Source organism: Trachypithecus francoisi, unplaced genomic scaffold (genome assembly GCF_009764315.1).
Source record: "Trachypithecus francoisi isolate TF-2019V2 unplaced genomic scaffold, Tfra_2.0 Lachesis_group15, whole genome shotgun sequence".
NCBI classification, from domain to species: domain Eukaryota; kingdom Metazoa; phylum Chordata; class Mammalia; order Primates; family Cercopithecidae; genus Trachypithecus; species Trachypithecus francoisi.
The window spans coordinates 63,788,157-63,812,912 of NW_022681460.1; the positions used below are offsets into that span (position 1 = coordinate 63,788,157).

The 24,756-nt window shown below is 42.4% G+C and overlaps 1 protein-coding gene across 5 annotated transcripts in view; it reads left to right on the forward strand.

The window, feature by feature from the left end:
• Positions 1 to 24,199, forward strand: part of RMND1 (required for meiotic nuclear division 1 homolog) — a 49,308-nt gene extending 25,109 nt beyond the window's left edge. For 2 of the 5 annotated variants that reach the window (XM_033235050.1, XM_033235052.1), the window contains exons 6-12: positions 845 to 945; positions 4,777 to 4,883; positions 6,128 to 6,192; positions 7,751 to 7,827; positions 11,999 to 12,119; positions 22,860 to 22,976; positions 23,425 to 24,198. In XM_033235050.1, coding sequence (XP_033090941.1) covers positions 845 to 945; positions 4,777 to 4,883; positions 6,128 to 6,192; positions 7,751 to 7,827; positions 11,999 to 12,119; positions 22,860 to 22,976; positions 23,425 to 23,457 — 621 coding nt within the window. In that variant the 3' untranslated portion in view covers positions 23,458 to 24,198. Of the gene's footprint in view, positions 1 to 844; positions 946 to 4,776; positions 4,884 to 6,127; positions 6,193 to 7,750; positions 7,828 to 11,998; positions 12,120 to 17,458; positions 17,570 to 22,859; positions 22,977 to 23,424 lie in introns of all 5 variants that reach the window. The other 3 variants (XR_004442890.1, XM_033235053.1, XM_033235051.1) reach the window with 3 other exon arrangements.
• The last annotated feature ends 557 nt before the right edge of the window (positions 24,200 to 24,756 follow it).

The following is a 24,756-nucleotide window of genomic DNA, read 5'->3' on the forward strand; positions in this document are numbered from 1 at the left end:
CCCTATGGAGGACACACCTAGGTTGGTTAAATAAATTGCAGTTCCCTTGTTAAGGAAAATAGTATTGAAAATGTTCATGTGCATAATATGATCCTAGTTTACATAAAAAGCAGCATAAATAGGTACGTATATATACATAAAAAGTCTGGAAGGATATGCACCAAGTTTAATCATGGTTGCCTCTGGGGATTAGGATTTCAGTAGGGCAGAGAGAAAGAGATGATCACTTCCCACACCTGTGTAGCTTAATCTTTCATCAGTATGTTGGGCTTTACTTTTCTTTTTTTTTTTTTTTTTTTGAGATAGGGTCTTGCTCTGTCACACAGGCTGGAGTGCAGTGGCCTGATATTGGCTCACTGCAACCTCCACCTCCCAGGCTCAAGCCAGCCTCTCAGATAGCTGGGACTACAGGTGTGTGCCACCACACCCAAATAATTTTTGTATTTTTTTGTAGAGACAGGGTTTTGCCATGTTGCCCAGGCTGGTCTTGAACTTTTGAGCTCAAGGATCCACATGCCTCTGCTTCCCAAAGTGCTGGGATTATTAAAGAGATTTAAATAATACAAATTATAATATTACTAGTGATTTTCTTTGGGTTGTGGGATAATGATAACCTTGATTTTCTTTTCCATTCTCATCTGTGTTTTCCAAATGTAAAAACAAATGAACATGTCATCCTGATTACTTTAGTATCACAATGGATTTGACTTGCCTTTTCCTTAAAAACATGCAACAGAAATAATGCCTGTAAGTGTAATGAAGACTGTTGTAAGCATTAAAATCATAACATACTTGAACTAAGGGAGTCAGTTATGATTTCAAGTTAATCTTCCTTTTCTTCTAGATGAAGCATGTGATGAAAATTCTAGAAAAACATGAAATTCAGCCATATGAAATCGCACTGGTACACTGGGAAAATGAAGAACTTAACTACGTAAAAATAGAGTAAGCAGCTTTTCATCAAATTTATGAAAGGGGCACTTGGAATAAATTAGGTAAAGCAATAGAGGAGACAAATTATTACGCATATGGAAACTTTTTTTTTTTTTTTTTAAGACAAAGTCTTGCTTTGTCACCCAGGCTGGAATGCAGTGGTGCCATCTCGGCTGACTGCAACCTCTGCCTCCCGGGTTCAAGCAATTCTCCTGCCTCAGCCTCCCAAGTAGGTGGAACGACAGGCGTGCACCACCACGCCCAGCTAATTTTTTGTATTTTTAGTAGAGACGGGGTTTCACCATGTTGGCCAGGATGGTGTCGATCTCTTGACCTTGTGATCCGCCCGCCTCAGCTTCTCAAAGTGCTGGGATTACAGGTGTGAGCCACTGGACCTTGCCTGGAAACTTCATTTTAAGAAAAAAGTGGCCGGCCACAGAGGCTCACACCTGTAATCCCAGCACTTTGGGAGACTGAGGCAGGTGGATTACCTGAGGTCAGGAGTTCAGGACCAGCCTGGTCAACATGGAAAACCCGGTCTCTACTAAAAAAAAAAAAAATTAGCTAGTTATGGTGGTGGGAGCTTGTAATCCCAGCTACTCGGGAGGCTGAGACAGGAGAATTGCTTGAACCCGGGAGGCGGAGGTTGCAGTGAGCCGAGATCGCACCATTGCACTCCAGCCAGGGTGACGAGAGTGAAACTCCATCTCAAAAAAAAAAAAGGGAAAAAGGTTACTGGTACAAATACAAAGTCTAAACCATATAATAAATATTAGAAGATAAATATAATTTTTTGAACTTCTCAGGCTATCCACAAGTTAAAACAAGTCAATAGTATAGCCCCAAAATGGAAATTTTAAGTTTCTAAGCAGCATAATCCAATAAAATAGTATCCTTTTATCAAATGAACCTATCAAATTATTCCAGTAAATTTTTCTCTTAATCCAGTTTTTTCCTATTGATTTTGGGGTGGGGGTGGTATAAAAAGGAAGTATAGTGAGGGGCAGTCTGAGAGACCCACTTGTAGAGGTGTGGATGCTGGAAGTAAGTGGGACCTGATGTACCATTTTCACTAAGATGTATGGGTAGGCAACGTTCTAGCTGATTTTCCTGACTCAGCCAGAGGGAAAAAATGAAGAGATGTTAGGGCTGAGACAGAGGCAGTACGAACAAGATGGTAGTGTCTTTTTCCTCATGGAGTTACCTGTCCAGTGGAATATGAGTCTTTGCAAGTTCTTAAGAAAGGTAGTGTTGGCCAGATACGGTGACTCACACCTGTAATCTCAGCACTTTGGGAGGCCAGGGTGGGAAGATCACCTGAGTCAGGAGTTCAAGACAGCCTGGCCAACATGGTGAAACCCCATCTCTACTAAAAATACAAAAATTACCCAGGTGTCATGACAGGCGTCTGATCCCAGCTACTTGGGAGGCGGAGGAGGAGAATTGCTTGAACCTGGGAGGCGGAGGTTGTCATGAGCCGAGATCGCACCACCGCACTCCAGCCTGTGCAACAGAGTGAGACACTGTCTCCAAAAAAAAAAAAGGAAAGAAAAAGCATTAAAAGCAGAGCTTTGGGAAGATTTGGAAGAGAGACAGAGACTAGCTATAGAAAGACCAGATGGGGATAAGAGCTGAGTAATCAGCACTTAGCACCAATACGGCCAGTCACGGTTTTTTGTTGTTGGTTTTTTTTTGGAGACAGAGCCTCTCTCTGTCGCGCAGGCTGGAATGCAGTGGCGTGATCTCAGCTCACTGCAACCTCCGCCTCTGGGTTCAAGCAGTTCTCTGCCTCAGCCTCCCGAGTAGCTGGGATTACAGGTGCCTGCCACCATGCCTGGCTAATTTTTGTATTTTTAGTGGAGATGGGGTTTCACCATCTTGGCCAGGCTGGTCTTGAACTCCTGACCTCATGACCACCCACCTCAGCCTCCCAAAGGGCTAGGATTACAGGTGTGAACCACTGCACCCAGCCACAGTTTTCTAAGTAAGTGCCTTCCATGCATTATTTCATTTAATCCTGAGAAAAACCCTATAATTGCAGCTAACTGGCTTTCAGATGAGATTTATTGAATCCTGTCTAGCCAGAGAGCACCTGACTGTGAGTCAGCCTGAGCCCAGTGGCGGCTGCAGTCAGAGGTAAGAATGTAAACCTGAGAGAGACAGCAAATGAGCAGCCCGTAGTTTTGTTATCTTTAGTGGTTATTCAGCCCTTGGCCTGCGGATATGGCTCCTGTGAATCCCCTTTCTGTGTTCTATTAGGTTTACATTACAATGGCAAAAACCATGATGACTTTTCCACCAACCTAATACTTCCATATCAAACTACTGCTTACTAGACCCTTGTGTGTGTGTGTGTACGCTTATCCGCACAGTCTGTGAGGAATAAAATCCTCAGTGCTTAGGATCCCAGTCAGCTATTTTGTTTTGTCAGAAACACTGTCCTGGCTGCCACCTACATGGTTATTATTTGAGTTCTGCCACGATTCCAGGGATCTGCTCATCTCTGTGGCATGGGCCAAGCTCACTCATAAAGCCTCTTGTGGGTGAGCACAGTGGCTCATGTCTGTAATCCCAACACTTTGGGAGGCCAGGGTGGGCAGATCACTTGAGGTCAGGAGTTCGAGACCAGCCTGGCCAACATGGTGATACCCTGTCTCTACTACAAATATAAAAATTAGTGGGGTGTGGTGGTGCATGCCTGTAATCCCAGCTACTTAGGAGGCTGAGGCAGGAGAGTCGCTTCAATCCAGGAGGCGGAGGTTGCAGTGAGCTAAGATCATGCCACTACACTCCAGTCTGGGCGACAGCGAGACTCCATCTCAAGGAGAAAAAAAAAAAAAAAAACCCCTCGTGACTGCTGTCTTTGCTTTCCTTCCTCCATCTGAGGCTGTCATAGCAGATGCCACCTCTCAGCCCTCCATCAGGCCCTTGTCCCCCTCCCTTTGGCCGTCTCTTCTTGTCTGACATCTTTTGTGAAGATTTACCCAAAATTTACTTGTGATGTTTATATTTACACATTTCCCTCTTCCCCCGTCCCCTGTCCAGGGTTCTCCACAGTCACATATTCATTTTCACAACTTACTTGTCTCCCTCCCCAACCCCACCATGTCAGTGTGAGTTTAGTTACACTCCATATATAGTTTTATATGGAGCATTTTTTCACATAGAAATTTACTGTGAACGTTCTCCTTTTTATTAACTATCCTTCCACAGCACACTTTTAAGTTTTTCTTGTGTGGAGTGACTATTACTGAGCCAACCCCTACTGAACATTTAGTTTCTTTCCTAATTTTTTACTCTTAAACACTGACCATTTTTTAAAGTTTTCAGCTGGGCGAGGTGGCGCACGCCTGTAATCACACCACTTTGGGAGGCCAAGGTGGGTGGATCATTTGAAGTCAGGAATTCGAGACCAGCCTGGCCAACATGGTGAAATTCCATCTCTATTAAAAATACAAAAAAAATTAGCTGGGCATGGTGACGCACGCCTGTAATCCCAGCTATGGGGGAGGCTGAGGCAAGAGAATCACTTGAACCCAGGAGACGGAGGTTGCAGTGAGCTGAGATCGCACCACTGCACTCTAGCCTGGGCGGCTCAGTGAGACTCTGTCTCAAAAAATAAGAGTTTTCTTGTGCACAAATTTTTCTTTGCATCTTAGATTATTTCCTTAGGATAAACTCCTAGAGAGGGAATTACTTGGACCAAAGGGTATGAGAACATTTGTAACACTCCTGATACAAATTGTCAAAATGACCTCCAGAAAGATGATATGGTGTCTTTTTCAAAGGAAAAGTTAAAGTGCTTTTTAAGTTTAGAAGGTATTATCTTTTTGCTTTTCACAGGGGACAGTCAAAACTTCACAGGGGGGAAATCAAGTTAAATTCAGAGCTGGATTTAGATGATGCCATTCTAGAGAAGTTTGCTTTCTCCAATGCTCTCTGCCTTTCTGGTAAGTTCCTATTGCTTATAGGATAGGGTACTACAGCTGTCATTTCATTGAGGGAAGTTTAAATATGTAGTAATGATTTTTGAAGTATATTTTCAGAATACTCAACAAAGGCTTAGCATTCCTTTTCCTTTTTTTGCCTCTGTCAGAAAAAATATCTGGTATAAAAGGTAGTACTGTGCTGAAGTTACTCATTCCTTATTAATTGTATTAATAAAGCTTAACCTTTCCAAAAATAGTTTTTAGATGATTATATAGCTTTTGTTTTTTTCTCTTCTCTCTATGAAATCGTTATTCTTAGATAGTCTGTAATCCAGACAGAGATGCCCAGCCATGTGTGACTGGGCACAGGTCCCGGTGTAGAAAACCATACTCTAGTGTTTCATAGCAATGGGACCCAGAGTCACAGTGGCTGTAAGTTTGTTCTGAAAGATCCATGTCCCGAATAAAACGATAGAAGTTCTTTAAGAATGTCTTTCGCCAGCAGTCTACCTTAGATGGCTGCTGCAGCATCCTGTCCATCCCACCCTGAGGGGCTTTGGAGACTTCTGAGGTTTAGTCCTCGTCCTGAGGAATAAAGGAGAGGCCAGTAAAGTCTTAGTCCCTCCTGCAGAGCTACCCATGGTATCAAGGTGTACCCTACCCTCCTCAGTTTCCAAGATGTAATATTAGAAAATCAAGAATTCGGCCGGGCGCGGTGGCTCAAGCCTGTGATCCCAGCACTTTGGGAGGCCGAGATGGGCGGATCACGAGGTCAGGAGATCGAGACCATCCTGGCTAACACGGTGAAACCCCGTCTCTACTAAAAATACAAAAAAAATGAGCCGGGCGAGGTGGCGGGCGCCTGTAGTCCCAGCTGCTCGGGAGGCTGAGGCAGAAGAATGGCGTAAACCCGGGAGGCGGAGCTTGCAGTGAGCTGAGATCCGGCCACTGCACTCCAGTCCGGGTGACGGAGCGAGACTCCGCCTCAAAAAAAAAAAAAAAAAAAAAAGAAAATCAAGAATTCTACTAAACGTAGTTTTGGTCTACCAACAGTTCATGGGAAGAGATTCAGTTTCCTCTATCCACTTTAATTCTGTCCTTTATGATAATTAACTGTTCTTAAGTTATATTTTCAAGTTTTTTTTTCCAAGTACTTTTTCTTAACCTATTATTGAAATAGTAGTGAAGATACTATGCAATTACGTATTTTATATAAATGTGAATATGATGATAAAGAAATGTTCCATTATTAATTTTTTTCCCAGTAAAACTGGCAATTTGGGAAGCATCACTGGATAAATTTATTGAATCTATTCAGTCAATTCCTGAGGTAATTATATCAATTTTATGCTTATTCAAGGATTGATTTTTATATGGAAAAAATATGAATTTCCCAATATAACAATACATAGTTGTCCCTCAGTATCCGTGGGAGATTTGTTCCAAGACCCCACTGGATACCAGAATCTACCAATGCCCAAGTCCCTGATATAAAATGGTAAATATTTGCCTATAACCTTTGCATATCCTCCCGTATACTTTTAACCATCTCTAGATTACTTATAATACCTAATATAATGTAAATACCATGTAAATAGTTGTTATACTGTATTGTTTAGAAAATAATGACAAGAAAAAACAGCTTGTACCTGTTCAGTACAGATGCAGCCATTCTTTTTTCTCTAAATATTGTCAATTTGCAGTTGGTTGAATCTGCAGTTGCAGAACTTATAGAGGGCTGATTGTTTAGGAGTACAACAAAATTATTATAAACAATAAGAAAGCTACACTAAACTTAAGCAAACTAGAACTCCCAGTTGCATGTAAAATGGCAAAATAAGAAACTTCATATTGATTATTTTTTACTTTTTTTTTTTTTTTTTTTTTTTTTTTTTTTTTTTTTTTGAGACAGAGTCTAGCAGACTCTGTCACCCAGGCTGGAGCGCAGTGGCGCGATCTCGGCTCACTGCAAGCTCCGCCTCCTGGGTTTACGCCATTCTCCTGCCTCAGCCTCCCGAGTAGCTGGGACTACAGGCGCCCGCCACCTCACCCGGCTAGTTTTTTGTATTTTTTAGTAGAGACGGGGTTTCACCGTGTAGACCGGGATGGTCTCGATCTCCTGACCTCGTGATCCACCCGTCTCGGCCTCCCAAAGTGCTGGGATTACAGGCTTGAGCCACCGCGCCCGGCCTATTTTTTACTTTTTAAAACTTCAAATTGTTTTCCTCTGTTGATGCAGTATTTTTTTTTTTTAATATTAATATAATTGAAATGGGGTCTGGCCATGTTGCCCGGGCTGGTCGCGAACTCCTGGGCTCAAGCAGTCCTCCAGCCTTGGCCTCCCAAAGTGCTGGCATTACAGGCCATGAGCCACCATGCCCATCAGTTGCAGTATTTTTAATGTAACTGAATTAAAGAAAAAAGTGAAATGTTTCCTCTCTAAGAAAGGAAATTATGACCACTTTTCCGATTTAAGAAAGTGATAAATTATGAGAAAAATAGTGGCATGAAAAATACATATAAAGTTATATTAACATTTCAGTATACATTAAAAATCATTTTATTGTAATTAACTATCTTTATTGTGAAAGAGTAATCTAATTATACTTCGGAAAGGAGGCCTTGCTTTTCCACTAAGAGATTAGGAATGTGTATCTCATATGAAATGCTGATGAGAAGGGAAATGAAAAAAGGGAATATACAATTTCTACCTAATAAAGTTATGAAATTTCAAGGTGAGTTAAGACATTAATCTGGGAGACAGCCATCCTAAAAATATATTTACATAGGATCCATATCGTGCCACTTCAGATTTTGCCCTGTTGACCAAATGCTTATTAGAAAGAGAGATACATGGTTTTTGGGTTTTTTGATTCCCTCTCAACTAGGCTTTAAAAGCTGGGAAGAAAGTGAAACTATCTCATGAAGAAGTCATGCAGAAAATCGGGGAACTCTTTGCCCTAAGGTAAAAGTTTTCTCTCTTAATAAAATATTTCATATATTTAACAATCTCAAGAAAACATTCCCATAGTTCTGTGGTAAAGAGCAAACATTTACACCTTTATGGAAATTGTAGCTGTTTTCATTTCATTGGTTATAAGCAGGGAGAACTCTTACCCATTAGAAGTAGTTGGGCTATGTTAAGACTACTGAAAGAAATTATGCATGTGCAAAAGAGATCATGATTCATCTACATTAAACCCACATTAAGGAACACAGTAGATGTTCTTTGAAGGTAGAAAGACATATTCCTGAATTTGGTTAATGGGAATTCTCTGTAAAACTGTATCACTGCATCCTAATGCTAACTAGACCTAATTGCTACAGAAAAGTTTCTTTGAATCTGAGACACCAAGATGCCACTGGAGAGAAAAACTGCTGCCAGTTAAACTATGACAATACTTTTTTTATCAGAGGATTAAAATCTTACACTTACTGAAATAGCTTTTAGTCTTAGCTGGATATAAATTATATCACATTCCCTCTTAGGCATATATGAAAAGGAGAGCATAAGAAAATAAATTATTTAAGGCAAAGACAAGTAAGTCTCAACTGCCACCTGTCAGACACCATTAATTTTAAGATGCCTCGAGATGGTAAAATGGGAATAACTATGTCTAAAAACTGATGAATCATTTAAATAAGTGTCTGGAAAGGTTTTCAGCTTATTTTATTCTTGTAGTTGTCCCAGGATTTATGGAATGAAACATCCCAGATGTTGGTGTTTTTCTCACAGGCAGCATTGTCCAGTTTATCCCTTCTAGCATGTGGAGTGAGTTACCAGAGCTCATTGCAAATGTTCACCTAAGACTTGTTTTTCCACATTCTCCTTAGACGCTCTGCCTGGAGAGGAGAAGTGGTACAGTGTTTCATTGTCTATGTATCTCTCATAGCTCAGGACCTCTAGTTCAGGGTGCCAGCAAAAATTAAAAACCCATCCATCAGGAGCATCCTGTAGCAGATCTGAAGCCTCAAATTCTCTGAGAAGTAGGGTACAGAGATTCTTCTCTCCTGTTCTCTTGGTCATGCAAGTAGAATTTGATATTAGTGAATTATAATATCCAAACTAAATAGTTAGGACTAAATATACGTAGGTTTATGAATAGTTTCTATAAAGGCTTACTTTTATTATCCTGTTTTCTTACTTGTACAATTAAAATGCTTATTTGTTAATACAAGGAATGTGATACATCTGTGAAAATAAACATGGCAAATAATATTAGATTAAAAAACTAAATCTAAATTTATATAGGGTATGAACCCATTTGTGTAAGCAAATAAAAATATTCATGTTTATCTTTATATGCATACACATATACATGTATTTGCTTGCACACATATGCATGTACGAATACAGAAAGATCTGGAAGGACCCAGCAAAGTGTCTCTACAGGCCTGTCCTTGGGGAGAATAAAGGCTTTGAGTCGTGTGGTAGCATAAGAGGGCCTACCACTATTTTTCTGAATCCTTCTCTAGGATAGTTTCCTTTTTTTTTTTTTTTTTTTTTATCATGAACTAGTATGTATGTGTTACTTTTTTTTTTTTTTTTAAGTCAGGGTCTCGTCCTGTCACCCAGACTAGAGTGCAGTGGCATGATCATAGGTCACTGAAGCCTTGATCTCCCGGGCACAGGGATTCCTCCTGCCTCACCCTCGTGAGTAGCTGGGACCACAGGAGTGATCTACCACATCTAGCTAATTTTAAAAATTATTTATAGAGACAGTGTCTCAAACCCTTGCTCAAGCCATCCTCCTCCCTTGGCCTCCCAAAGTGCTGGGATTACAGGTGTGAGCCACCACATCAGCTTATGTGTACTTTTATAACTTAGATTTTTATTTAGTTAAATATCTAAGTGTAAGACCAGGTGCAGTGGCTCACACCTGTAATCCCAGCACTTTGGGAGGCTGAGACAGGTGGATTGCTTGAGGCCAGGAGCTCGACACCAGCCTGGCGAACATGATGAAACCCCATCTCTACCAAAAATACAAAAATTAGCTAGGAGTGGTGGTGTGCGCCTGTAATCCCAGCTTCTTGGGAGGCTGAGGCACGAGAATTGCTTGAACGCAGGAGGCAAAGGTTGCAGTGAGCCAGGACCACACCACTGCATTCCAGCCTGGGCGACAGAGCAAGATTCTGTCTCAAAAAAGAAAAAGGCCAGGCACGGTGGCTCACGCCTGTAATCCCAACACTTTGGGAGGCCGAGGCCAGTGGATCACCTGAGGTCAGGAATTCGAGACTAGCCTGACCAACATGGAGAAACCCCGTCTCTACTAAAAGTACAAAATTAGCTGGGCGTGGTGGCACGTGCCTGTAATCCCAGCTACTTGGGAGGCTGAGGCAGGAGAATCGCTTGAACCCGGGAGGTGGAGGTTGCGGTGAGCTGAGATCGTGCCATTGCACTCCAGCCTGGGCAACGAGAACGAAACTCTGTCTCAAAAAAAAAAAAAGTAAGCACAGACTTCTTATATTAAAATGTAGAAATTAAGAAAGAGAGTGTGTATGTGAATGCTTGCTTGTCTAGTGTTTGCATAAACACTGGAAGGATACAGAGGAAACTAGAAGGGATTACTGATAGGGAAAGATACAGATAAGAATAAGAGTAAGATTTATCAATTTTTACCTGTTTATATCTTCTTGATCTGCTCAGGAGGCCGAGGGAGGAAGATCACTTGAGCCCAGGAGTTTGAGGCTGCAGTAAGCTATGATTGTGTCACTGGACTCCAAACTGGGTGACATGTGAAGACATTATCTCTAAAAAAAATTTTTTAATGAAAAACAACAAAAAAGTGTGTACATATTAAATTTTTTTTTTTTTTTGAGATGGGGTCTCACTCTGTTGCCCAGGCTGGAGTACAGTGTCATAATCTTGGCTCACTGCAGCCTCTGCCTCCCAGGTTCAAGTGATCCTCCCACCTCAGCCTCCCAAGTTGCTGGGACTACAGGCATGCACCACCACACCTGGCTAGTTTTTGTATTTTTTTTGTAGAGATAGGGTTTCGCCGTGCTGTCCAGGTTGGTCTCAAACTCGCAGACTCGAGCAATCTGCCTGCCTTGGCCTCCCAAAGTGCTGGGATGACAGGCATGAACCGTCATGTCTGGCCATAAAATTTTTTTTTTTTTTTTGAGACGGAGTCTGGCTCTGTCGCCCAGGCTGGTGTGCAGTGGCCGGATCTCAGCTCACTGCAAGCTCCGCCTCCTGGGTTCACGCCATTCTCCTGCCTCAGGCGCCTGTAGCTGGGACTACAGGCACCTGCCACCACGCCCGGCTAATTTTTTTTGTATTTTTAGTAGAGACGGGGTTTCACCGTGTTGGCCAGGATGGTCTCGATCTCCTGACCTTGTGATCCGCCCGTCTCGGCCTCCCAAAGTGCTGGGATTACAGGCGTGAGCCACCGCGCCCAGCTGGCCATAAAATTTTTAAGAAAAAAAGCTTAGGCTGGGCATGGTGGCTCACGCCTGTCATTCCAGCACTTTGGGAGGCTGAGGTGGGCAGATCACGTGAGGTTAGGAGTTTGAGACCAACCTGGCCAACTTGGTAAAACCCTGTCTCTACTAAAAATACAAAAATTAGCCGGGCATGGGCACCTGTAATCCCAGCTAACTGGGAGGCTAAGGCAGGAGAATCGCTTGAACCTGGGAGGCGGAGGTTGCAGTGAGCTGAGATCGTGCCATTGTACTCCAGCCTGGGTGACAAGAGCAACTCTGTCTCAAAAAAAAATAAAAATAAAAATTGAAAACAAAATGAGTTTTTTTCTGTCTACTTCATAAATAACGTTGGTATTAAAGATTGAATTAATTTGGTTCAGAATTTTGAAACCCATTTGTAAATTTTATTTACACATTTGTTGGAAGTATTTTGCAAAGGTCAGTGTTAACACGTTTTCAGCCAGATGCAATGCCACATGCCTGTAGCTCCAGCTACACGGGAGGCAGGAGGACAGCTTGAGCTCAGGAGTTCAGGTTGCAGTGAGTTGTGATCACCACTGCACTCCATCCCGGGTAACAGAGTGAGACCCGCTCTCTTAAAAAGAAAAAAAAAAAGTTTTCGTAAAGCACCATGTAAATATTAAATATAATAGAAACAATGATTTTTAATTCAAGATAAATAAAAAGTTATAATTTTCCCTTTTTTAAAGGCACCGTATAAACTTGAGTTCAGACTTCTTGATTACTCCTGATTTCTACTGGGACAGAGAAAACCTGGAAGGACTTTATGATAAAACATGTCAATTCCTTAGCATTGCCCGAAGAGTTAAGGTATGTATTTTGCACTTTTAATGAGAGAAAAAGACACATTGTTGCCTGTAAATTGAATGTTTAACTGCTTGCAGAGAAATATCTTGTTTGACTTCCATTCAAATCTCTTTATATTTCCCCTTCTTGTCCTCTATACAGTCACTTTTCAATTTTTTGTGTCAAAGAATCTTCTGGTATTAGCTCTACAGACTAGATAAAGTTGGTGAATAAGATGAGAGTTTGGAAGCCTAATGGTCCATCAGGAAGAAGTTCTTGTCAAGTATCAAGCAAGAGTTCCTGACTGTCCCTGATCTGTCATGGTGACAGTGAGAATAGAAATAAATTTAAGAAAGAATCATATAAGACAAGTGATAGGTAATGGCAGACCATGGGGAAGGAAGAATAAAGGATGACTGATGTTTGCCTGGAGGTGACAAGTAGAAAGGTAGAAAAACAACAAGAGGTCAGAGAGGAGATGCTGAGATTAGAGTAGCAACAAGATATCCAATTAGCTCCATCATGTAGGCATTTAGAAGGGCAGAAGCAAAGTCAAGAAGAGAGACGTGTATCAAGAAATCCCAGCTCTTTGGGAGGCCAAGGTAGGTGGATCACCCGAGGTCGGGAGTTTGAGACCAGCCTGGCCAACATGGCGAAACCCTGTCTCTACTCAAAATACAAAAATTAGCCAGGCATGGTGGCACGCACCTGTAGTCCCAGCTACTCAAGAAGCTGAGGCCAGAGAATCACTTGAACCCAGGAGGCGGAGGTTGCAGTGAGCTGAGATTGAGTCACTGCACTCCAGCCTGGGTGACAGAGTGAGACTGCGTCAAAAAAAAAAAAAAAAAAGCTGTAGTGATGGAGGTAGACCACATGTGGAAAGAGCATAGAAAACAGAAAATTGACATTAGTATAATGCGTACACATAGTTCTGTGACATTTCGCCACATCTATAGATCCATGCAACCACATGAACAAGACACAAAACTGTGCCAGGTGCAGTGGCTCACGCCTGTAACCCCAGCACTTTGGGAGGCCAGAGGTGGGCAGATCACTTGAGGCCAAGAGTTCGAGACCAGCCTGGCCAATATGGTGAAACCCTGTCTCTACTGAAAATACAAAAATTAGCTGGGTGTGGTGGTGCATGCCTGTAGTCCCAGCTACTCAGGAGGCTGAGGCAGCAGAATTGCTTGAACCCAGGAAGTGGAGGTTGCAGTGAGCTGAGATCGTGCCATTGGGCTCCAGCCTGGGTGTCACAGCGAGACTCCATCTCAAAAAAGCAAAAAAAGACACAAAGCCATTTTATCACCACACAGTTCTTCCTCATGCTACCCTGTATAGTCACACCACCCTCCCCCTACCCAGACTGTCCCTAACCCCTGACAGTGAGTAATCTCCATCTCCATAATTTTGTCATTTTGAGCATGTTATATAGAGTCATACAGCATGTGACTTTTTAACTGGCTTTTTTCATGGAGCATAATGCCCTCAACTTGGATCCTTCCAAATTGTTGCTTGTATCAAAGTTCCTGTCTTCCTGTGGTTACTGAAATATTTTCTGGTATTTCATTTTGATGTTATTTTTTAGTATATCTCTTTGCATAGATATTTAGTGGTTGCTCTGGTTATTACATCATATGTATATAACTTATTACAATCTACTGATTTCAACATCTTGCAGATTAAATGAAGTATAGAATCTTTATTTCCCTGATGGGTGACTGGATGCAGAAAAAAAAAAAATCCTTATTTCTTCTATATTCCTTTACCCTTCCCTATTTATAATTTTCTTAACTATTCTTCTGCAGACATAGGAAACTTCATCAGATAATGTTATAATTTTTGCTTCAACCATCAAACATAATTTAGAAAACTAAGAAAAGTAAAGTCTATTGTATGTACCCATGTTTTTATCCTTTCTGTTCTTTTTTCCTTCTGATATTCTAAGATTTCTCTTACTGTTTTTTTGTTTTGTTTTGTTTTTCTCCAAGAACTTTAGCCATCCTTTTAAGGTAAGTCTAGTGAGACAGATTCTCTTAGTTTGTCTTCATCTGAGAGTGTATTAATTTTCTCTTCATTCCTGAAGGATATTTCCTAGAAATAGGATTCTGGGTGGACAGTTTTCTTTCTTTCAGCACCTGAAAAATGCCATGCCACTTTCTTCTGACCTCCATGGTTTCTGATAGGAAATCTTTCATAATTCTATATGACATGTGCATTTTATCTTTTATCATTTCACAAGGTCTTTGAGGCTCTGTTCACTTCTTTTCCAGTATATTTTGTCTCTGTTAAGACTGGGTAATTTCCTTTGTTTCATCTTCTAGTTCACTGATTCCTTCCTCTGTTACATTCATTCTGCTGCCCATCATTTGAGTTTTTTATTTCATTTATTGGATTTTTTCAGTTCTGAAGTTTCCATGTTTTTGTCTTTGTATCTTCTGTTTCTTTGCAGAGACTTCCTGCTTTTTCATTTGTTTCAAATGTGTTCAGAATTGCTTATTGAGTCATTTTTATGATGGTTGCTCTAACATCATCTGATAATACCTAACCTCAGATACCTCTTGATGTTAGTGTCTACTGATTGTCTTTTCTTATTCCCTCCAACTAATTTTAATACCTTCAGTTTCCCTTATTGCCTCAAGTGTTCTGGCTTAATATACAAGGTCCTTCCTATTGTATCCCTTTTTCAATCATATTTCCTACCAATCCCCACATTCACCTTGTATCACGTCAAAAATAAAGGATTAGCCTGGGAAACACAGTGAGACCTCATTTCTACTGAACGGTTTTTTAAAAAATTAGCCAGGTATAATGGCATGTGCCTGTAGTCCCAGCTACCCTGGGAGGCTGAGGCAGGAGGATTGCTTTAGCACAGGAGTTTGAGGCTGCAGTGAGCCATGATCACGCCACTACATCCCAGTCTAGATGACAAAGCAAGACCCTGTCTCAAAAAATAAAAATAAAAAATACATGATTTATAATTTCAAAACCCTACCATGACTTATTGAATGCTATGTTCCACTTTAGTGTCTACACTTTTTTCCTCTAAGCTAGACACTGCCCCTTGCAAAACCATATCAAAGGTATCTGCAGTTGTCACTCATCTTGGTACCACCTATTCCTCTGTAGGTGTCTTCCAGCACAGGACAGTAGAGATCATCACCACTGGTCAGGGCAAGAAAACCAAGCTATGTTGCTCTTAGCTGACACAGCAAGATTGATTAGTGATGGTTTAGGAATCAAATTCAGTGGACTCCATCAATACAGTTTTAGATACCAAAGGTCTAACTAGACACTGATTTGACAATCTAATTATCTGGTCAAACATGAAAAGCACTGGACTTTCTTCGTTGTCGACTGTGCACACAGGCTGAAGATCCAGAGGAGGCAAGGGAGGAGTACTAAAGGCTTTCTACAGATGAGGTATTTCCTGTGGTTGTGTTAGCTATTGCTGTGTAACAAATTACCCCAAAACTTGGTGGACTGAAACACCCACTTACTGGCTGGGCACAGTGGCTCACGCCTGTTACCCCAGTACTTTGGTAGACTGACGCAGGCAGATCATTTGAGGCCAGGAGTTCAAGACCAGTCTGGCCAACATGGTGAAACCCCGTAAATTAGTCAGGCATGGTGGCATGCGCCTGTAGTCCCAAGTAACTGATTCTGGAGGCTGAGGCACGAGAATCACTTGAGCCCAGGAGGCAGAGGTTGCAGTGAGCTGAGACTGCACTACTGCACTCCATCCTGGTGACAGAGTGAGACTCCGTCTCAAAAAAAAAAAGAAATGAAACACCACTTACTATCTCAGTTGTTGTGGGTCAGGAATCGGTGCAGCTTAGCTGGGTCCTCTGATGCTGTGTTTCTCACAAGGCTGCAGTCATCTCAGAGATTCACTTCCTAGTTCACTCGTGGTTATTGGCTGGATTTGGTTCTTCTCAGGCTGTTAGATTGAGGCCTCAGTTCCTCATAAGCTGTTGTCCAGAGGCTTCTCCATAGAGCATCTCACAATGTGGCAGCGTGCTTCATTGGAATGAACAAGTGGGGGAGTGATATGGCTTAGATCTGTATCCCTGCCCAAATCTTGTGTCAAATTGTAATGCCCCGTGTTGGAGGTAGGTCCCGGTGGGGGGTGATTGGATCATCAGGGTAGATTTCTCATGAGTGGTTTAGCACCATGTGCTAAACAGTGGTGCTGTTATCATAGTGAGTTCTGGCGAGGTTGTTTAAAAGTGGGTAGCAGCCGGGCGCGGTGGCTCAAGCCTGTAATCCCAGCACTTTGGGAGGCCGAGACGGGCGGATCACGAGGTCAGGAGATCGAGACCATCCTGGCTAACATGGTGAAACCCCATCTCTACTACAAAATACAAAAAACTAGCCGGGCGAGGAGGCGGGCGCCTGTAGTCCCAGCTACTCGGGAGGCTGAGGCAGGAGAATGGCGTAAACCCAGGAGGCGGAGCTTGCAGTGAGCTGAGATCTGGCCACTGCACTCCAGCCTGGGCGACAGAGCCAGACTCCGTCTCAAAAAAAAAAAAAAAAGCAAGTTATGGCCAGGCGTGGTGGCTCACGCCTGTAATCTCAGCACTTCGGGAGGCCTAGGCAGGTGGATCACCTGAGGTCAGGAGTTCAAGGCCAGCCTGGTCAACATAGTGATACCCCATGTCTTTAAAAAAAAATTTTTTTTTCTTTAAAGCAAGTTATGGCCAGGTGTGGTGGCTCATGCCTGTAATCTCAGCACTTCGGGAGGCCTAGGTGGGTGGATCACCTGAGGTCAGGAGTTCAAGGCCAGCCTGGCTAACATGGTGAAACCCTGTCTCTACTAAAAATACAAAAATTAGCTGGGCATAGTGGCAGACGCCTGTAATCCCAGCCACTTGGGAGGCTGAGGCAGGAAAATCACTTGAACCCAAGGGGGCAGAGGTTGCAGTGAGCCAAGATCGTGTCACTTCACTCCAGCCTGGGTGAAACAGCAAAACTTCGTCTCAAAAAAAAAAAAAAAAAAGGCAAGTTATTAGGCTGAGCCTACTCTCAAGGGTAGGGGATTACACAAAGGTGAACACCAAGAGGTGGGGAGCCTTTGGGTGACATCTTAGAAATCTGCCTACCACAGTGGTTTTGAAAAAGATGGAGAGAATTCTAGAAACCTAATTTATGACCACTGACCCACATGATCCTCATACTAACAATTACTTTAATGGTTGCCAGCTTCAGGCCATCAAAGATGGTGGAACCATTGCTGATTTCATTGTGTTCTGAACCGTCAGCAAGCCAAATGCCACTGCTCTCGGCTTGGACGAGAACGTTAATGCCAAAATTGATGATCTGATCTTTGACCTGGGTGGCATTTTTTATCTGTCCATCCTCAGTATTCAAGATGGAATTACTGAAGTCAAGTCTACAACTGAGGATACCCACCTGAGTGAAGAATACCTTGACAACTAAGTGGTCAGCTGTTTCATGGCTGAGATCAACTGCAGGTATAGAAAGGACACCTGTGAGAACAAGCAGGCTGCCCAAGCCCCTTCTGCCTCTACTAAATGTACTCTTCATTCTGGTGTTGGGGCCAATTTGAGATTGAGTCCCTCCATGAAGGGGTTCACTCTATGCCTCTGTGCACATGAGCAGCTGGAAGAATCGAAAGCCACCCGTCCCTGGCACCCTACACCTGTGGAGAAAGCCATAAGCAGTGTCACCCAGACACACCACCAGTCCTTCACGGGTGGCTCCATCTATATCCCCAAGATTTAAAATCTCCTATAGAGCCAGGCGTGGTGGCTCATGCCTGTAATCCCAGCACTTTGGGAGGCCAAGGTGGGAGGATGGCTTGAGGCCAAAAGTTTGAGGCCAGCCTGGCCAACATGGTAAAACCCAGTCTCTACTAAAAATACAAAAATTAGCCAGGCATGGTGGTGCATGCCTATAATCCCAGGTACTTGAGGGGCTGAGGCACAAGAATCACTTGAACATGGGAGGCGAAGGTTCCAATGAGCTGAGATTGCACGACTGTATTCCAGCCTGGGTGACACAGTAAGACATTTCTCCAAAAAAATAATAAAGTAAGATCAAGTCTCCTACAGGAAGAACTAGAGCTGAATTTATTTACAGGCAGCATGATCTTGTATGTAGAAGACCTGAAAGAATCTACAAAGAAGCTACCAGAGTAAGTGAGTTTATCAAGGTTTCAAAATCAATGTATAAAAACAGTTATCTTTTGTTATACTACCAATACACAACTGGAAAATGAAATTTTAAAAATACTGTTTATAGTAGCACCCAAAACTTGAATTACTCAGGTTTGAATTGAGTGATTCAACTATTCCAGAATAATGTTAATCAATCGGAGTAACCTGAGCAAGCCAATTGTTTATTTCATTCCCATCTCAGTGTGAAATCTTCTGCAGGAGTTATGAAATACCTAAAAGGTCTCAAACTACATTTCTCAGTTTCTCAGCATCCCGAAGGCAGTTCAGACTCGTTGGATTATGTCAAGGTTATTTAGAAGGGGTTGAAAGAGTTCACCCTGCCTTAGGCTCAGCATAGTGTTGGCATTATAGTCTTCCAAGAAAACAGATGGAACAAAGAGTGGTGGGGTTTTTTTTCCCCCCTCAAAAAGTAGAAGGGTCTTGAGAAAATAGGGGTGAGTAGGCATAATACATGCTAAAAAGTTAAGCACAGAGGTCCAGATGCAGAGAGCAGTTAGTGTCATGGGACAGAAACTAGTTGGCAGTGGATCCCTCGCTCCATTTTCTCACGTCGTTATCCCCCGAAGTCCTGTCATTGAGGCTTCTGTCCCCATGCCGCCTACTCCATGAACACTTGTTGTCATGACTTCTAATCCCACATTCTCCTGGTGATTTTCAAATGTCTCTCTCATCCCAGTCTCTCATCTGCCTTCCAAACATTTCCAGTTGCCCCTCAATCTCACAGATCTTCCTCATTTACATCTCTTATCGCATCCTTTTAAAAATTACGTGTGCACCATTTTCCACTAGAATGTAAGCCCCTTGAAATCGGAGACCATGATTATTTTCTTGCCTGTTCTTGGCATAGGCCTCATACAGTATGTCCTCAAAAAATATTTGTAGGATTTAGTTAGCTGATTAAGATTTCAAAATGAAACTTGTATTCCCCCCACCCCCAGAAAATGGTAAACCTTTTCAGTTCTCTATTTAAGCTCATGGGAGGACCTTCTAGCCTCACCTATCTAGTCATTCAACCAGAAACTTAAAAGTCATCTGGGTGTCCTTTTTCTCCTTCACCCTCCATATCCAGTCAAACAATCTTTTTATTTTCCTCTAAGTATCATGGATTCATTAACAAACATTTATCAAAAGCCTGTGTGACAGGCCCTGGGCTGGTGAAACGGGAGTACCATATACCCTGATTTCAAGCCCCTAACTATTAATGTTCATCCACACAGCCCCTCATCTTCCTTTCCCATCTGGACTTGTCTAATTTCTTCTTCACTCTCTGTCTCCAGACTGGACCTTTTTCCAGTCTCTCTGCACCCTTTGGCTGGAAGACAGAGACATGTCTATTTCACCATTCTGTCTCCTCTGCCCAGCATAGTACAGTAAATGTTAAATACTTCCAGATTGAAGAGGCCTCCCCATTACCTGCAGAATGAAGTTCAGATATTCTAGCATGACATGTTGTTTTCCTATTGCTGCTTAACCTAGTGGCTTATCAGAAATTTATCATCTTACTGTTCTGTGGTCAGAAGTCTGGCATGGCCTAAAGTTAAGGTGTTGACTCCTCTTTGGAGACTGTGGGTGGAATCCATTTCCTCACCTTTTCCAGTGACTGGAGGCCACCCATATTGCTTGCTCATGGCCCCTTCATCTAACAAAGGCCAGTGGAATCCTCATATTGTATCATTCTGAACTCTTCTGCCCCTCATTTCCACTTTTAAGGACCCTTGCGATTACATTGGGCTTACCCAGATAATCTAGGATTATCTCCCCATCTTAAGGTCAGAGAATTAACTTTAATTTCTTATACATTCTTAATTCTCCTTTGCCGTATTATATTCACAGGTTCCAAGAATGAAGACATAAATATCTCTGGGGTGGGGGACATCAGGTACACAGTACCTCTCAATCTAGTACTAACTTACCTTCTTTTTTTTCTGAGACGGAGTGCAATGACATGGTCTTGGCTCACTGCAACCGCCGGCTCCTGGGTTCAAGTGATTCTCCTGCCTCAGCCTCCCAAGTAGCTGGGATTACAAGCGCCCGCCACCACACCCAGCTAATTTTTGTATTTTTAGTAGAGACAGGGTTTTGGTGTTTTGAACTAACCTCAAGTGATCCATCTGCCTTGGCCTCCCAAAATACTGAGATTACAGGTGGGAGCCACCGCCCCCAGCTGACTTACCTTCTTAACCTCACTTCTAAGCACTTTCTAACTTATCTTCTTAACCTCACTTCCAAGCACTGACTTCTAGGTTGTCTACAATCTAGCTCTGCTTGTCTCCATGCTGTTTCCTATGCTTGACATGCTCCTTTCATGCCCCCAAACCCCCACCAGCAACCCACCTTTTCTTCATGTCTGCTGCCTTTTAAAGCCTTATTCACATTAGCTACCTCTGTGAAGCCTCTCCTGGTTTTTTCTTTCTCCCTTATTTGCATGCTCAGAGCATACATGCCTCTATATCTAAATAAACAGAAAGCATGCTGTGGTAATAGGGACTTTTTGTGTGTGTGTGCGATGGAGTATTGCTCTGTCGCCCAGACTGGAGTGCAGTGAGCGATCTCGACTCACTGCAAGCTCCGCCTCCTGGGTTCACGCCATTTTCCTGCCTCAACCTCCTGAGTAGCTGGGACTAAGGAGCCGCCACCATGCCCAGATAATTTTTTTGTATTTTTAGTAGAGACAAGGTTTCACCCTGTTAGCCAGGATGGTCTTGATCTCCTGACCTCGTGATCCGCCCGCCTCAGCCTCTGAAAGTGTTGGGATTACAGGCGTGAGCCACCGCGCCTGGCCATAGGGACTCTTGCTTGCACATTTCAGTGTGTTGTCAGATGCTTGGGTTAATTGAAGTTCGAAGCTAAGTATTAGACTTAATAGGAGACTTTGGGATGTTTAGGAGACTTGTGGTAATATGAACAGACTCTAAAGTTAAGGAATAAATTGGATGATGAGGAGGTAGTGGAGAAAGAAAATGTTGCCTGTTTTTTGGCCCAAGTTGAAAGAAAATGCAAGAGGCTGAATCAGTAGTCTGCAGAGAGAAGCAAGGTTAAGGATGAAGGTTAAAGACTAAGATCAAGCAGCCAATAGAAACAGACATTAGGAGGCCAGGCGCGGTGGCTCACGCGGTCAGGAGTTCAAGATCAGCCTGACCAACATGATGAAACCCCGTCTCTACTAAAAACACAAAACTTAGCTGGGCATGGTGACACGCGCCTGTAATCCCAGCTACTCAGGAGGCTGAGGCAGGCGAATCACTTGAACCAGGGAGGTGGAAATTGCAGTGAGCCGAGATCGTGCCACTGCACTCCAGCCTGGGTAACAGAGTGAGACTCCGTCTCAAAAAAAACAAAACGAACAAACAAAAAAAAACAGACATTAGGAAAGGGCAAGAGGAAAGGAAAAGAGGGTGGGGAAAGGAAGAAAGAAGAGGCATGCTCTAAACATTTATACAAATTAGAAACGACAGTGACCATAACGTCTGGAAATAGGGGCAAATGGTGATGAGTGTGGTTCAGCGAGTTAGTCCTGTGGTTCCATGAGTAAGGTAGTTTCTTTTTTTTTTTTGGAGACAGGATCTCACTTTGTCACCCAGGCTGGAGTGCAGTGGCGTGATCTTGGCTCACTGCAGCCTTGACCACCTGAGCTCAAGCAATCCTCCCACCTCATCCCCACCAGGTAGCTGGGGCTACAGGCACACACCACCATGCCTGGCTAATTTTTTTGTAGAGACAAGGTTTCACTGTGTTGCCCAGGCTGGTCTCCAACTCCTGAGCTCAAGTGCTCCTCCTGCCTCAGCCTCCCAAATGCCAGGATTACAGGCATATGCCACCCAGCCCAGCCTAGTAAGGCAGTTTAATGCTATGTGCAAAAATCATAACATGGTACAGTAACGCATTCCAATCAACTCCTGAACACGTACCTGTGATTTCTCTCTTAATGTTCACTGACCAAACCTGTAACTTCAGCATACCCCATGAGACAAACTGTTCTAAAATTTTGCTTCCAGGATTTCCAGTTTCCAGAAGCAAGTGATATATAAAGATATTAGGTAGGCATTTAACAGTTGTCACGTTCAAATTTTGAATTCAGGGACTTTATTTTCTTTGAACTCCCACAGCCAGCTTGTTTGGAGGCATCAGAATGCAGAACTGTTGCAGTTCAGTTGAAAGCAATGCCATCTAGTGGTGTGTGTGCAGCAGGTCAAATGTTAAGCGTAGGTTTTCTAGTAGAAAGTAAATTATCTTTAGGTCTTGCTAAAAAAACATGTTTCAAGTTTGCCTTTTTTAACTGCTAAAAAGGGCAGCTACTAAAAACTTGGACTCAAAAACCTATTTTTAGTTCTTCCATCAAAGTCTTACAAATAGAGCTTCAGTATGCAAAGTATTTCTTGCAGTTAAATCTGTACATTACAAAATGTCTCTGGGTGGATTCTCAAGAAACTGATAATGTTGCTGGCTGCCTTTGGGGAGAGAACTGAGGAGCAGGATTTTTCACTGTGTAGCTATAAAATTTTTATGCATATGACCGTATTAAGTTGTTTAAATATAAATACGTTACTAAAATTTTCTTACACAGGTCATGAATGAAAAACTTCAACACTGCATGGAACTAACAGATCTAATGCGGAATCACCTGAATGAGAAGAGGGCACTCCGCTTGGAGTGGATGATTGTCATCCTCATTACCATAGAGGTAAGATGGAAGTGCTGTGTACCGTAATCAGTTACCATCTCTTAACAAATACAGGGGCTATGCTAATAAGATAGTTTGAGATAGAAAATTATTAGCAGGAAAGAGGCTGACTTTGTTATCATTACTGTTTGGAAGTTTCAAATTACTATTTTGCAAATACATTAAAAGTAATTTTTGAAAAGGTTCACTTTTTAAAATTTGAGAGTGGACCTCAAGGTTCTGCATTTTTAAAGACAGCATTTGGAAAAAGTTCTAGCTGTTAATTTATAATGTACAGCTCAACATCAAATCAAGCATCCATGCCTCCAATTCACAGCTTGCCATGTGAGAAAGGGCAAACATTTACCTTACTTTGGAAGCATTTCTCATTAATCAGAATCTTGGAAATCATTTTAGTTTGTACCCATAATTTGCCTGTCATGAAATAATTCTCACTTTTTATTCTAAGGTAATGTTTGAGCTGGGACGAGTATTTTTCTGATCAAGTGATAACCAAAGTGTCACTGCAAGCGATATTCAAGTTCTACAATCAAAAAAATAAATGTTCAGCCGGGCTCGGCGGCTCATGCCTGTAATCCCAGCACTTTCGGAGGCCAAGGAGGGTGGCTCATTTGAGGTCAGGAGCTCAAGACAAGTCTGGCCAACATGGTGAAACATCTCTACTGAAAATACAAAATTAGCTAGGTGTGGCACACGCCCATGATCTCAGCTACTCGGAAGGCTGAGGCAGGAGAATCTCTTGAACTTGGGGAGGTTGAGGTTGCAGTGAGCTAAGATCACGCCACTGCACTCCAGCCTGGGCGTCTCAAAAATAAAAATTAATGTTCACTAATGGGTGATCATTTAATAGGTGTTTTTTTAATCAAGAAATTATCTTTTTCAGCCCCCAATATATCGTGTGAATAAAAATGAATCTAGTGTTTACATTTACATCACTGACAATTCAAAAGGAAAACATTTCAGTTAAGAACTTTGGAAAACCTTAGCATCTAGGAAATCTTGGCAGATACTTTTTAAAGCCAAAGGACTTAGGCTTTAGACACCACAACTTAACCTATCCCCAGGGAATCGCATCATGACCCTGACTAAGGGAACCATACAGGAACTCAAAGTGTTGAAATCAATATATACAGGCCTGGTGCGGTAGCTCACACCTGTCACACCTGTCATCCCAGCACTTTGGGTGGCTGAGGCGGCTCAGGAGATTGAGACCATCCTGGCTAACACAGCAAAACCCTGCCTAAAAATACAAAAATTCTCTACTAAAAATACAAAAAATTAACCGGGCGTGGTGGCGGGCGCCTGTAGTCCCAGCTGCTCAGGAGGCTGAGGCAGGGTGAACCCGAGAGGCGGAGCTTTCTGTGAGCTGAGATCACGCCACTGCACTCCAGCCTAGGCAACAGAGCGAGACTCAGTCTCAAAAAAAAAAAAATAATCAATATATACAGTAACAAGACAGGCTTCCGGTGGCAGAGATGAAATCTTAAATACCTATTTTAGACGGCATGATTTGAGTATGGCTGTTCACTGGCACCTTTTATTAATACTTTGTCCTTTCACCAAGTTAGTCACAATATTCTTCCCACAGACATTTGTTTCAGACATATTTTGGGGAAATTTTAAAAATACCAAGCACAAAGAATCTAACATCTACATATTTGCCTCCTTGGGCTGACAACATTAAAAAAAAAAAATCAAATCTTTATCTTCATTGCCTTTTATGCATAACTCCTCATGCCCCGCTATAGTCCTCACTTGTCAACTTTCTTTTCACACATAT